This window comes from Leucoraja erinacea, chromosome 13, assembly GCF_028641065.1.
Source record: "Leucoraja erinacea ecotype New England chromosome 13, Leri_hhj_1, whole genome shotgun sequence".
NCBI lineage: Eukaryota > Metazoa > Chordata > Chondrichthyes > Rajiformes > Rajidae > Leucoraja > Leucoraja erinaceus.
The window spans coordinates 23,931,630-23,947,356 of NC_073389.1; the positions used below are offsets into that span (position 1 = coordinate 23,931,630).

Consider the following 15,727-nt stretch of genomic DNA (forward strand, 5'->3'; position numbering starts at 1 on the left):
TACCTACTTAAAGCATGACTCCAGTCTGCAAAGACTGGACCCTTTCCCACGCACCCCTCTCCAATCACTTGCAGCTGGGTTTCGCTTTGGTGCTGTAAATTATCTTGTAAGTTACGTTAAAATGGAAAAAAAAGGCTGATTTAGGCAATCGTGAAAAAGGCATTATCTTCCTGAAATCATCAAAAAAGGCATGAAAAGGCACATGGCATTTATGGCAAAATCCTGGCTCTAGTCATAGCATACTCCTGACAGTTCACACAACCACCCAGCATTGTTGCATCTGCAAATTTGCTAATGTTACTTTTAATCCCTTCATCTAAATCATTAATGTATAAAGTAAATAGCTGCAGGCCCAGCACCGAGCCTTGCGATACCTCACTAGTCACTGCCTCCCATTCTGAAAGGAACCCGTTAATCCCTACTCTTTGTTTCCTGGCTGCCAACCAATTTTCTATCCATGTCAGCACTCTACCCCCAATACCATGTGCCCCAATTTTGCCCATTAATCTCCTATGTGGGACCTTATCAAATGCTTTCTGAAAGTCCAGGTACACTACATTCACTGGCTCTCCCTTGTCCATTTTCCTAGTTACATCTTCAAAACATTCCAGAAGATTAGTCAAGCATGATTTCCCCTTCGTAAATCCATGCTGACTTGGACGTTACTGCTATCCAAATGTGCCGCTATTTCATCTTTTATAATCAACTCCAGCATCTTCCCCACCACCGATGTCAGGCTAACTGGTCTATAATTCCGTTTTCTCTCTTCCGCCTTTCTTAAAAAGTGGGATAACATTAGCTACCCTCCAATCCAAAGGAACTGATCCTGAATCTATAGAACATTGGAAAATGATCACCAATGCTTCTGTTGCTCTTTAAAAAATTCCAATCCTCTGGCATCCCACTCATCTTTGCAAAGTCATACTTCTATTTTATTTTTACACTATCCTTGACTTCTCTTTGACAGCCACAGTCGCCCCTTACTCCCCTTAGAATCTTTTCTCCCTCTTTGTCTTATGATCTTGTTTTACTCTTTCCCTTAAAGTCCTCCATGATAATTTTCTAATCCAGTTAGACATGCTTGTTCTTCTTCCAAAATCATTAAAAAGATAGTTTAAGAAAGAACTCCAGATGCTGGAAAAATCGAAGGTAGACGAAAATGCTAGAGAAACTCAGCGGGTGAGGCGGCATCTATTGAGCGAAGGAATAGGTGACATTTCAGGCCGAGACCCTTCTTCAGACTGATGTGGGGGGGGCGGGAAGAAGAAAGGAAGGGGCAGAGACAGTAGGCTGTGGGAGAGCTGGGAAGGGGAGTGGAAGGAGGGAAAAAGCAAGGACTACTTAATTGGAGGTCAATGTTCATACTGCTGGGGTGTAAAGTACCCAAGCGAAATATGAGGTGCTGTTCCTCCAATTTGTAGTGGGACTCACTCTGGCCATGGAGGAGGCCCAGGACAGAAAGGTCAGATACGGAATAGGAGGGGGAGTTGAAGTGCTGGGCCACCGGGAGATCAGGTTTGTTAATGCAAACTGTGCAGAGGTGTTGGGCGAAGCGATCGCCAAGCCTGCACTTGGTCTCACCGATGTAAAGCAGCTGACACCTAGAGCAGCTGATGCAATAGATGAGGTTGGAGGAGGTGCAGGTGAACCCCTACCTCACCTGGAAAGACTGCTTAGGTCCTTGGATGGAGTCGAGGGGGGAGGTAAAGCGACAAGTGTAGCATTTCCTGCGATTGCAAGGGAAAGTACCAGGGGAGGGGGTGGTTTGGGTGGGAAGGGACGAATTGACCAGGGAGTTGCGGAGTGAGCGGTCTCTGTGGAAAGCCAAAAGGGGAGGAGATGGGAAGATGTGGCCAGTGGTGGGATCCCGTTGGCGGTGGCGAAAATGGCGGAGGATTATCTGTTTATGTGGCGTCTGGTGGGTTGGAAGGTGAGGACAAGGGGGAGTCTGTCCTTGTTACGAGTGGGGGGAAGGGGAGTGAGAGCGGAGCTAGAGGATATTGAAGAGACCCTGGTGAGAGCCTCATCTATAGTTGAAGAGGGGGACCCCCGTTAAAGAGATAGTGATTAGTGGCCTTCAAATGTTAACAAAGTGGGTGTCAGTCCTACAAAGTATTAGGAGGATTAATAATAGAGAATCATAATAATAATAATAATAATAATAATATATTTTATTGTCATTGCACATAAGCACAACAAGATTTGGTATGCAGCTTCCATCCGATGTCATGAATTAAATGGGTACCTTTATATTAGACTTCATCAGAGATAATACGTAATATCTTAGAATTAGCAATAAATTGAAAATGGGAAAGGAGGAGCTGGAGGGTGGGAAAATGGCAACTATAATTTCTTTATTCCCAAAGGTGCAAGGGAAATTTACAGGGCACTTAGATTAACATCTGTCATAGGGAAAATGTTAGAAGCTATTATTAAGATGTTATAACAAGGTATTTTTTAACATTTAAGAAACTAAAGGGATCTTCACTCTGTGGGTGTGCAGTGGGTGTTTTTGTTTTAATATAAATTTAATTTTAACATAAGTGACTATCCTAGATTGTAGAAATGCTCAGGTCAAAACCACCTCATGAATGGACAATGTTAGTCATGTGTTCAGATCCAATGGTGCTTTTATTGTCACATGCGCAAACACAAAGGGAAATTATTTTCTTACCCTCAGTCCAGTACAGTATTCCCATACTCAAGCACACCCTCCATTAGCAAGTGTACAGAAATAGTCTACTGAGCCCGCATGCAAGAGGCGCCATTTTTTGGCACCATTTCAAAATCCAGTCCGCGCACTAGTTCTTATGTGTGGTGCCCGATCCAGTCAAGCCCCCGGCTGCTGTGGACCTCCAGCCATCGCCTTCCTTGGACGTAACGTCCCTCTCCAAGCCCGGCCACATTTGTACCCCAGGGGTGCCTCCCACAGCCGACCAACCAGATGAGTGGAGACATTACAGTCTGCTTTGGGCGTTGAAGTTGTTGCAGGGGCTTCAGACGGTCAGAAGAGTCGAGTTCGGATGTGGCATTTACGAGACTCTTGAATAGGTATATGGACATGCCAGGACGGGCAAGACAAGACATGGGCTTTGTGCAGACAGACCAGAGCCGGTCCTAACAGCATGTTCAGCACAGGCACGGCCAACTCGTGCCACTCGTTATGCAACTTAATATAATTAATTCAAATAATTAACAGCCTCTGAGTCAGTCAATAGTTAAACAAGCCAGGTCCCATTTTTTTCTGGCAACAGGTTTAACTGATCAATTCTCCTCTGTGCCATTGGACCGGATTACTTGAAGGTGCTAGTAATATGGTTCAAACTCGACATGTACTTATGAGTAGGAGGGAACTGCAGATGCTGCTTTGTACTGAAGATAGACACAAAATGCTGCAGTAACAGCGGATCAGGCATTCTTTTCCTCTAGAGAGATGCCTGCCCTGCTGAGTTACTCCAGCATTTTGAGTCTATCATGTACTCTTGAGGTTTTGGTTCATCCTCAAGATGAAGAGGAGACTGGGAATGTGGTAAAAATCAATCCTTCTTAACTGCAGGGAAGAACCTGGCTAATAATTGCGAGGTGCTCTGTTTTGCAGTTCCTGGCCTAGGGTGTCCGGTGGCTGGTATCATGTTCTTCTGCTGCAGCAGATATCCAAACAAACTTCCATTTCATCTGCAGATCAAAACGTAGGTTTGTCTGCAGAGACACTTCTGGAGATGGAGGGAAATGTGCCTAACATGCTCTTCAATCTTACAGCTGCAACTCTGAGTAATGTCTGCAGGAGGCTGTGCATATTCCCCAAGTACAGAAGCAACAAGTGTTACAATATGGGAGCTTCTGTCCCTAGTGTTTTTTGAGTATGTGTATATATGTGTGTGTGTGTACTCGTGAGTATGTGTATATATACACACTGAACTTTTTTTTTAATCTCTCTCGTTTATCATATTGTTTACAGTGTACTATGTTTACATATTTTGTTGTGCTGCAGCAAGTAAGAATTTCATTGTTCTCTCTGGGACATATGACAATAAAACACTCTTGAATGTTGACTAGTGTCACAGAAGATAGGGTCTGGCCATGATCCCACAGAATATTCTTTTCAGCTGTACTATGCCAAACAACCTGAGCCTTATAGACAAGTTCATGCTGAAGAATTGTTTGAACATAAATATTCTTCAAGGAATGTCCTCAAAGCCCTGACTGAAAAAGGGATCGTGGACCAATTGGACCAAAGACTACCAAGACCTTGCCTGGGCACCTATGAGAAGAGCCCTGTCAGATCTTTTGCATACAGCCAGACTCTCGTTGACACTGAACACTGCTTTTCAGGTGTATAAAAATGTCTACAGATGCACCTTCTACAGAACACATTCTGATGGGATGCAACTCAGCCTGGTATGGCAACTGCTCCGCTCTCAACCACCTGAACTGGCAGAGATTGGCAAACTCAGCTCAGTTTATCACAGAAGGATGCAAAATGCTGGAGTAACTCAGCGGGTTAGACAGAATCTCTAGGGAACACGGATATGTGATGTTTTTCTATAGATCACAGTAAATGGTTATCTATGGATGTTCTCCAGAGATGCTGCCTGACATGCTGAGTTACTCCAGCACTTTGTGTCCTTTTGCATATTAACCAGCATCTGCACTTCTTTGTGTCGACCAGCCCTGTTACGGGCGTATTACTTCCTTCACCCGGTCCATCATCATGGTTGCATCAGAAAGGCTGGAAGCATCACCACCCTGCCTGGCCAGCTGCCTTCCACCCTCACCCTTCCCTTTTCTCTCTTCTATCTTCTAGGAGAGCTTAGACTTCCAGACTTAAGAGCAGTTTATTCCTCGCTACCAAAAGACTCGAACCAATCAGCTCATCCACACCCCCTTTCAGGTAATGCTGCCCCCCCCCATACTCTTAACTCTACCTCATTGTTATTCAAGAATCATGTCAAGAGTGTTTTTGTGTCATGTGTCCCGAAATCCTTACTTACAGCAGTACAACAGATTTGTAAAGATGGTACTCAGTAGACACCAGAATAAACAATAAAAAAGTTCAATATAATCCGATATTGTACTTTAATGTTCTATTCCATCGCTTGGATTTGGCACTACAATCTGGCACAATCCTGCTGTTTTGCACTCGATGTATTTATCATTACTGTGTGTTTACTGTTTATTCTGAGCTTCATGTGAACAAAACATCTCCAATGGTTCAGTGGTTCTTTATTTCATTACACCCTGCCAACTATTACTACCGTGAAGATGGACGGGAAGGAAGGAAGTGACAAGTCTGTGATATGGGCTGTGTTCACCACTCTCTGCAGGTCCAGGTGGTTAAGAATAAAGCTGTCGCCATACCAGGCTAAAATGCACTCATTAGAATACTTTCTACAGTACATTAGTAGAAGTATTCAGACACTTGAAAATGCAGCGTTCAGGGCAATGAGACGCTGGCTGTACACGACAGTAAACTAACTTGAATCTGCTGTGTGATGAGACTGATATCCATCTGGGTCTGGAATGTGCATTTAAGGTCTAGGAAGAGATGTAGTGGTCTTTGAAATGTATCCCAAATATCTGCATAACACTACTCCATTCCATGGGCTGTTCCAGGAACACATTTCAGGGCAAACACTAATTGTTGCTGGAAGGTTTTCAAATCTCTTCAAATGCAAGGAGCTGCTCACAATATTTCATGATCCTGGGCTGAAAGGTAAATGTCAAATTACCGTACTTGAAATTGGCATTTACGGTTAATTGGCCAAAATCCAATGTATGAGTGTTCCTGGTTCAAAGTAGAACCCCTTTTTCATTTGGCCCATAAAATTACCATTCATTTCAATTTAATAATGGAAATATCAAACCAATCTCAAATAAATCATCTTATGGATGATCTTTCCTTTTCACGCAATAGTACATAAAGTCCAAGATTTAGTACTGCCATTACCTAAAACGTGGTATGAATAGTTACAGAGAACACAGCGTACTCAAGAATATTAACTAAAACAATGCCAGCACAACACTGGAATTCCAAGTTTTAGTTTATTTTTATTCATTCCCTTTTCACCCTTCTAACTTTGGGAAAAGATACAGGAGGTATTTGATCAAATGTGGCATCATGGTGCCCTGATAAAACTGAAGTTGATTGAAAGCATATGGGAAACTATCCAGTGGTTTGACTCGTAACTTGCGCAAAGGAGGACTGCTGCGGTTATGGATGTCAACCTTTCCAGCTTAGAATATTAAAACAAGAGCTCCAGGAGGCAATGTCCTTGGCCCAAACATCTCCAGCTGATTTATCAATGACCTTCCTTCTATCAAAAGGTCAGAAGTAGGGCTGTTGCTTGATGATTATGCAATGTTTAGCTCTTCAGTAAAAGAAGCAGTTCATTTCTGCTTGCAGCAAGTCCTGAACAACATTCAAACATGGGCTTCTTCTTCTTCTTCTTCTTCTTGCGAATGAAACATAAACCAAAGGAATAGTTAGATCTCAAGCCGGGTGTTGAGCAGCCAGGTTGTTGTCTCTACGTCAATGTCTGCCAGGCCCTGAGCTCCATTTAGTGGGTGGTAGAACGGGCACCCAGAGATGGCATGGTTGGCTGTCTGTTGTTCTGCTCCGCATTCACAGGCTGGGCTCTGGCGGAGCCCCATCTCCACATGCTGGCATTGAAACGCCCAACTCCAGTACGAACTCTGTTGAGCTTCACCCATGCTCTTCTGGGGAGGTCAGACCCTGGACAGCTTTTATATGGTGAAGAGATGTCGCTGTGTAATGGAGATGAGGTTCCCTTCCACTCCTGTGACCACTTGGTGGCTATCCAGTGTGCTTTTGTCTCAGTTGGCTGGATGGATGCTAGGAGTTGTTTTCCATGTGGAGCAAAGGGGTGATGGGACTTCAGTCGGGGTGGCCTCTGCTCACTACTGATAGCCTGATGGTGATCTGGGTCCATGGCACGACGAGATAGTGCCAGAGTTGTTGCTTGCCTTCAGATCCCTGCAGGTGGAATGCCTGCAAGTATAGGGAGCTGCTCGACTGGATTAGGTTGAAGGCACCCAGTGATGGTTCGCAAGGTGCTGTTCAGGCTTGTGTCTACCAGACTACTTCTACTCCATACGGGTGCGCAGTACTCAGCTGGGGCATACACAAGAGCTAAGGCAGAGGTGCGAAGAGTTGATGGACTAGCTCCCCAACTTGTTCCTAACAGGCGTCGGATGAGGCCGCTCCATGCCATGACCTTGTCGCGGAGACCAGCCAGGTGTTGACGAAATGTAAGCACTTTACGCTGAGGTAAGTGGGTAACAGCCCGCTGCTAACGAAGCTTCGCTTAGCTTCCTTGTTGTTTCGATGAAATGCTGTTGACCTTGTTTTGCCTTCGCTCAGCTTTAGACGCCACTGTCGTAGGTATACTGCCAAAGTCCCCATGTCTTGACTCAAGGAGCTTTCTATTGTCTTCCACTCTTTGTGTCTCATCAGGATGGCTAGATCGTCAGCATAACCATATTTTCCAGCGATGGTCTCTGGGAGGTCATGGATGTACACATTGAAAAGCAGCGGAGCCATTCTTCAGTGTACGTAGCCTATTCTGCTGTCCATTGCTGGTCTTAAGCACAAAGCTGCAGTTTGATATCAGCTCCATGATGTGGCGTACCATGCGCCTGTCTGGCAGCACCCGAAGTAGCTTTGCAGTTAGTCCCCGGTGCCACACGGTGTCATAGGCAGCTGTCAGATCTATAAGAAGAGCTCCTGCCTTCTCATTTACCTCAAAGCAGTCCTCAATGTCTTGGGTGATGAGGGTTACCTGGTCCGCAGTAGATAGACCTTGATGGAAACCAGCCTGCTCGTGGGGTAGTTGAAGGCCTATGATGGGGTTGATACGCCCGTGGATCAGCCTCTCAAGGAGTTTGTATGGGATGCAGAGGAGCGAGATAGGCCGCTAGCTTTTAGGATCATCCTTTGCCTTGTTCTGCTTCGGGAGAGCGGTAACTGTTGCACGACGCCAGATCTTTGGGATTTTGCACTTCTCCATGGAGGTCGACAGGTACTGTCGGATCCAGTTGGTGGCAGCGTCCCCAGAATGTAGTAGAAACTCCTGGTGTATGCGGTCAGATCCAGGGGACTTTCCTGCTTTCAACATCTTGAGTGCTGTGGCCATTTCCTTGGAGGTGAAAGACATTGTTAGGTCCGTATCCGCTCTGTCAGTTTTCCATGACTCGGCCATGTCTTTGCTCACTTCGCGCGAGGAATCGACCATTCTTGACTAGTTGAGATGCGATTGCGTTGGCGGTCACTGGGCATTTGCCGGGTTTGGATGTAGCTCTGCCGGTCAGACAGTTGACTGTGTGCCATGCTTTACGGCTCGAGTGGATGAAGTCGATCGATTCAACCGTCTCAATCCAGTCTCAACCGTCTCAATCCAGCATTCTTGTGGTTTCTCATCCAAGCGTGTGAGCAATGTAGTTGCAGTGGTTTCAGAATCCTCTTTGGTGCCAGCAGCATGGGCTAAAATGTAGAAACAAGGAACTGCAGATGCTGGTTTACAAAAAAAAACACCGTGCTGGAATAACTCAGTGGGTCAGGCAGCAACCCTGGAGAACATGGGTAGGTGATGTTTTGGGTCGGGCCCTTTTCTACAGACCGAAAAGGGTCCCAACCCGAAACATCACCTATCCATGTTCATCAAACATGGGCTGATCAGTGACAAAGACCTATTGTACTTGAGTTTGACTTGATTATATTTATGTGTAGTATTATCGATCTGATTGGATAGCATGTAAAACAAAGCTTTTCACTGTACCTCGGTACACGTGACAATAATAAATTTAAATCTAAACCTAAGACCTAAGCCAAGGTTGTCACCCCGGATGGCGAGAGCAAAGTGTTCAAGATCCTCGTGGGGGTCTTACAGGGAGACACGCTGGCAACCTTTCTCTTCGTCATTGTCCTTGATTATGCCATGAGGCAGGCGCTCAAGGAACGTGACGACCTCGACTTCACAATCACTCCAAGGCATTCGAGAATAATCGGGCCAGTCAACTTGTCAGACCTCGACTTCACTGATGACATTGTCCTGCTGTCAGACCAGATTAGGGAGGCACAGGAGCTGCTCGGCAGGGTGGAGACGGAATGCGAGAAAGTGGGCCTCCGCCTTCATGCCAAGAAGACGGAGTACATGGCGTTCAACGTTGGTGACCATCAGCCTCTCAAGACCAGTGGCGGTACATCTCTCAAGAAAGTGGACGACTTCAAGTACCTGGGAGTGAGGATGCAGAGCTCAGAGAATGACATCAAGGAAAGCCTTCAATAAATTGGGAAAATCTGGACATCTCGGATGTCTAAGGGTCTCAAACTGAGATTCTTCCATGCAACTGTAGAGACCATATTATTGTACGGGTGTGAAGGAAGGACTCACACTCGAGCACTGTCCAAGTCTCTCGATGGATCTATACCCGAATGCTCAGAAAAGTTCAAAATGTCAGTTGGAGGGACCACATCACCAACGCCCAGCTCAATGGGGAGATTCCACCTCTGACCGAGAAAATCAGGTGGAAAAGGATGAGGCTCGCTGGTCACTGCCACCGCCCCCAGAAATGCCAGCAAACAAGTTTGTGCTGTGGGAACCTACCCATGGAAGACGTGACTCAGGATGGCCAATCATTACAATGCTGAAGACGCTGATGGAAGAGGCATGTGTAGAGACAAAAGAGGAGCTTGCCTGCTGCATGGAGGACAGAGATGTGTGGTGCGTTCATCACCGTGCCTGTCGGAAACCAGCACCACTGCGTCACTAATGCTTTCAATAATTTAATAATAACATAATAATAATAAATCTAAGACGAACTTCCCACCCTTGTTATTCTATGCCAATACTATCACTAAATCTCCAACCATGTAGACCTTGGGACTTGACCAGAAACTCAAGTGGACCACAAAGAGTGGTGGATGTATGGAACAAACTGCCAATGGTAGTTGAGGCAGGGACTATCCCAACATTTAAGAAACAGTTAAGACAGGTACATGGATAGGACAGGCATGGAGGGATATGGACCAAATGTGGGAGGGTGGGACTAGTGTAGCTGAAACATGTTGGACAGTGTGGGCAAGTTGGGCCGAAGGGCCTGTTTCCACACTGTATCACTCTTTCACTCTATGGCCTATCATTATAGATTGAACTCCAACCTGAAGACCAGGATTTTCTTCTTCATCTATTGGTCATCCCAAGTTTACGAACCACCCAAGTCTGTACATATGAACAAGTGTTTAGGAGATCAGGGAGATGGATTTTCCGGTTGCTGGGTCCTTTATGCGACTGTTTCAGATAGTGGCTGGATATTTGCCATATTCAAACCCAGGTAGAATACACAAAGTGTTGGAGTTGCACAGCGGGTCAGACAGCATTTCTGGAGAACATAGATAGTTTTGGGTTAGGGTCATACCGAGGAAGGGTCCCAACTCGAAACATTACCCATCCATGTTCTCCTGAGATGCTGCCTGACCCGCTAAGTTACTCCAACACTTTGTCTTTTTTTGCAGAACAGCATCTGCAGTTCCTTGTTTCTCCAAGAAGAATGCATCCTAGCTAAAACGTGAATGCCCATTCCGTGAATCCTATCGAGAGATATGCCATCCAGGCCACCAACTTTTTCAAAAGCTTTTGAAAGCTCGTTTGCAGTAAAATCTGTTTATAAAATGTCAATATAAGCCTATGATAAATTTGAAGTTAAAATTGATAATATCAGCTTTATTAATAAGAATGGAAAAACGATATTTAAAATGCTTCCCTAGATTACCTATTCCTGTGGGACCCCTACCTCTACAGGCATCTTCTGCCATGTGGGAACTCAGTGCACAGCCACATTTCCACCCTGTGATCTGTTTAGGTTATGAGTAGGAATATTTTATTGGTACATGTGACTTGGCAGTGAGACTCTTTGCTTGCATACACAATGTATACAAATAACAGCCACATACGGCACTGACAAAGTTACAAAACACGATGACTCCCCCTTTTGTCTCCCCCACGCCGGGTCCCCGTTGCCACGCCGGGTCCCCCACACCGGGTCCCCATTGTCCTTTGCCCCCCCCAACAGGTCCCCACCAGGTCTCCATTGTCCTTTGTACCCCCCCCCCCCCCCCCCCCCCCCCCCCCCATTGACCATTGTTCTCACCCCACCTCCCTCACGACAGTCCCCCCAAACCGGGTCCTCCATTGTTCTTCCCCTCCCACCTCACGGTGGTTGTCTCATCGACCATCGACCGTGGGTCGACATGCGAAGCATCGCCTCCACCACGAGACTTCAAGGCCGCCGAGGCCTCATCGTCATGAGGCTTCACCGCTGCCACCGCCGAGGCATCACCGTTGTCAACGCCCCACTTCATGCTTCCGCGATGCTGCCCCGGGCCCCAGCCGCGGGCTCTGTCGGCCGCTTCACCCAATCTGGGCTTCGGTATGGCGAGGCCATGGCCGGGCCACAACCCGGGCTTCTACGCGGTGATCCGGCATCGAGACCACCGCGCCTCGATAAAGGCCTCTGGCCGTGTTCCCAGTCCATAGCCGCAGCCCATCGGGAAGCCTTCTGGCCTCGTGGCTCGTCCGGAAGTCTTCGGGAACAATTCACGGGAATGGAACCATGCCGGAATGTAGGGAGGACCAGGCCGGCAGAGTAGCGCAGCAACCAGGACGGTATAGTGGCTGCCTTACAGCACCAGGGACCCGGGTTCGGTCCTGACTACAGGTGCTGTCCATAAGGAGTTTGCACATTCTCCCTGTGACCCGTGACCACATGGATTTTCGCCAGATGCTCCGGTTTCCTTCCACACCCCAAGGACGTACAAGTTTGTAGATTAATTGGCTTCTGTAAATTGTAAATTGTCCCTAGTGTGTAGGACAGTGCCAAAGTGAATGGGGCGATCGCTGGTCCATGCGGACTCAGTGGGCCACAGGGGCTGTTTTCATGCTGTATCTCAAAAGTTAAGTCCAAAGACCAATAACTTTACTGAGTGAAGCAGTATTACACGAGGGGAATAGATAGGGTGATGTCAGTATTTTGACCAGAATAGGAGAATCAAGAACCAGAGGACATAGGTTTAAGCTGAGAGTGAAAAGATTTAATGGGAACCTGAGGGGCAACTTTTTCACTTTAGAGGATGGTGGGTATATGGAATGAGCTTCCCAAGGATGTAGTTGAGGCAAGTACAATAACAACATTTAAAACACATTTGGACAGGTACATGTATAGGAATGGTTTAGCGGGATATGGACCAAATGCAGGCAAATAGGATTATCTTAGATGGGGCATCTTGGTTGGCATGGATGATTTGGCCGAAGAGCCTGTTTCCGTGCTGTATCACTTTTGACTCTCTCTATCCCGATGACTTAGCAAACTTCTGCTCAGTGATTCAATTCTTGTGAAATGTAGTAAAGACTAAGTGCATTTGCACAATGGATCAGCGTATAACATTAGTAATGGAGTCTTGTAGGAGTCTCGCATAAGAATCAAATTTTCCAATGTATGATCAGAAAGCAAAGTAGTAGGTCGGTAGTAATACAGCAAATGGGCCCCTTGATTCATTACTTAACACACTAGGGAGAGTGGGTCTATTGAATGGTCAAAAAATGAGAGTCTGGCCAGAAGAAAATTTACTAGCCAGGTCTGTAAGCGACATGATTGATGGTATTTGTAACTGCAAATGGCCCGAAAAAGGCATAAGGGTGAAGTTAGCTGGCCTTTGTAACAGAGATGATATAGGATCAAAAGCTCAGTTCAGGCAAAAAACTGTTCAATTCAGCAAAACAAAAATTAAAGAGAGGAATATAATCTGTGGCAAAGGTAAAGACACAATGGACATTGGTGAATTGGTAGCTTTTGAAGTGAATAAAATATAATTAAAGATTTCACCATTATAACAAAATATATCATTGGCCAAAATTGTTCCATAGGTTTTTAGTTTGTTTACAAATAGAAATTATACTTAGTGCCAAATGCTCAAACACATCATCTCCTTTTGACATAATTGGAGGTAGCATGCTGTGGTGTATTACATTTCGGAAACTTATTTTAAAAAATAGTTACGTGTCAGATTTAGTTTAGCCTAGAGATACAGTGCGTAAACAGGCCCTTCGGCCCACACCGACCAGCGATCCCTGTACTATCCAACACACGCTAAGGACAATTTATAATTTTTACCAACCTAATTAATCTACAAAAACCTGTGCATCTTTGGAGTGTGGATGGAAACCGGAGCTCCCGGAGAAAACCCATGCAGGTCACAGAGATAACGTACAAGCTCCGTACAGACGGTACCCGCAGTCAGGATCAAACCCTGGTCTCCTGTGCTGTAAGGCAGCAAATCTACTGCTGTGCCACCATGCCACCCGATGAATGGGCATCAGTTGATTTCGTAAAATAATAGATAACCTGAAAGCATAGCTATTTCCTCAGAAGACTAAAGGGCCTGTCCCACTTGACGATTTTTTCGGCGACTGTCGGTATCATTGGCTGACGTATCAGGTCACCGAAAAAGTCTCGGCGTGATGACGTATTGAATCGCGGTGTCTCCTCAAGTGTCGCAACATTTTTTGTCACCGCTGGATTTTGAAATGTTAAAAATCTTTTGGCGACGCTGATACGTCAGTCATCAATAAAAATGGCCAAGTGGGACAGGACCTTAAGGAATTTTGCAATGTCTCCAACAATCCTGACAACTTCTACAGATGCACTGCAGAAAGCATCCTATCAGGATGCATCACAGCTTGGTTTAGCGACAGATCTTCCCATGACCGCAAATGGCTGCAAAGTTGTGGCTGCAGCCCAGTCCATTATCTAAACCAGTCTCTTCCCCATCAACTCCATCCATACTTTGCGCTCCATCGGAAAAGCACATAACATGATCTAGGACCATTTACACCCTAGTCATTCTCTCTTCGACGTTCTCGATCTGGCAGAAGATACAAAAGCTTGAAATAACATACCACCAGATTCAGGAACAACTTCTTCCCCACTGTTATCAGAATACTGAACAATCCTCTCGTAAGCTACGGTGTAGCCCCGATCTCCCGACCTACCTCATTGCGGCCCTTGCACTTAAGTAAAATCTGCACTTTCTCCGTAACTGTAAGCAGAGTTGTCTTGATGGGAACAAATGATCTATTTCTGAGGTAGTTAGAGCCTCCGTCACTTTACTGGGGTTTTTACCCCCACCCTTCTTCCCTCCCTCCCTCCCCACTTATCCCTTTCCCATCCTACACTGTATACACCTCTCCCTCCTCCACAGCCCCTTCTCTTCTCCACCTACACCCACCTCCTCCCTCTGTTCCCGTTACTCGGGACAACACGGCCGCTCCCTCCCTACTCGGGCCGCCCGGGAGGAGCCAGGCCCGGGCCTGAGCCGTCTATCCGTGTGTCCGCGCCGAGTCGGACTCACCCGGCACATCGGCGCCGTCCGCCTCGGACTCGGCCGCCATCTCCGCTCCGCCGGCTCCCGGAGCGACGGCCGGCGACCCGGAAGTAAACAAACCCGCCTGCCATTGGCAACCGAGTGGCCCGGCGCCCGCCACGACACCCCGTGGCCGCCCTGGGAACTGCAGGCGCTGCCGCCACCGCCACCTGGCGGCACCAGCTGAGTCACTGAGTTGTTCCAGCACTTTGTGTCTTTTCCTTGTAAACCAGTTTTGTGTCTTTTTTGTGTAAAATATGCCGTTGTGTACTGCAGATGTTGGTTTAAACCGAAGATACCTGCAGGAATCTAAGAAGGAATGGGTGACGTTTCGGGTCGAGATAATAATAATAATAATAACTTTATTTGTTAAGCACCTTAAAAACAACCAAAGCTGACCAAAGTGCTGTACAGAAAAAAGAAAACAAGCAAGACATCATAAAACAGGCAGAACAACAGAACATACAACTAACACGAGGCGCATAAATTACATACAAAAATCCAAACAATAAATTAAAAAACATAAAACACAAGTACAAACAACGCAGCAAAACCAAGCAAATAAAGTTAATAAACAATTCGACACCTCACTGGTCTACAAAGGCCATGGAGAATAGATATGTCTTCAGGAGTGATTTAAAAACAGCTAGAGAAGGGGCCTGTTTAACGTGCAGAGGCAATTCATTCCACAATCTCGGAGCCGACACAGCAAAGGCACGGTCCCCTCTGAGCTTCCGCTTAGTCTTTGGCTCAATCAGGAGCAGCTGATCATCTGACCTAAGAGAGCGGGAGGGTGAATAAGGGTGAAGAAGCTCAGATAGGTAGGACGGGGCAAGACCACTTAAGGGATTTAAAAGTAAATAAAATAATTTTAAAACGAATCCTATACTGAATAGGCATCCTATACTGAATAGGCAATAGATACTGAAGAAGGGTCTCGATCTGAAACATCACCTCTGCCTTTTCTCCAGAGATGCTACCTGTCCCGCTGAGTTACTCCAGCATTTTTTGTCTCTATGCAGTTGTGTCTTTTTTTTAGTAAACCAGCATCTGCAATTGTGTATTTTTTTAGTAAACCAGCATTCTCAATTGTGTAGGGAGGAACTGCAGATGCTGGTTTAAACCAAAGACGGACACAAAATGCTGGAGTAACTCGGCCGGTCTGGCAGCATCTCGGGTCGAGACCCTTCTTCAGACTGTGGGGAACAAACGATATAGATGGTACTGAGGGGAAATGAATGGAAGATATGCAAAAAGAATCAATAATCAAGGAAATGTGGGACATACCCCTCC

At 46.1% G+C, this 15,727-nt stretch overlaps 1 protein-coding gene across 2 annotated transcripts in view; it reads right to left on the reverse strand.

Moving 5' to 3' along the window:
* LOC129702689 (X-linked retinitis pigmentosa GTPase regulator-like) overlaps positions 1–14,550 on the reverse strand; it is a 76,470-nt gene extending 61,920 nt beyond the window's left edge. For both annotated transcript variants that reach the window (XM_055644596.1, XM_055644595.1), the window contains exon 1: positions 14,423–14,550. In XM_055644596.1, the coding sequence (XP_055500571.1) occupies positions 14,423–14,462 (40 nt within the window). In that variant the 5' untranslated portion in view covers positions 14,463–14,550. The remainder of the gene's footprint in view (positions 1–14,422) is intronic.
* Between the last annotated feature and the right edge of the window lie 1,177 nt (positions 14,551–15,727).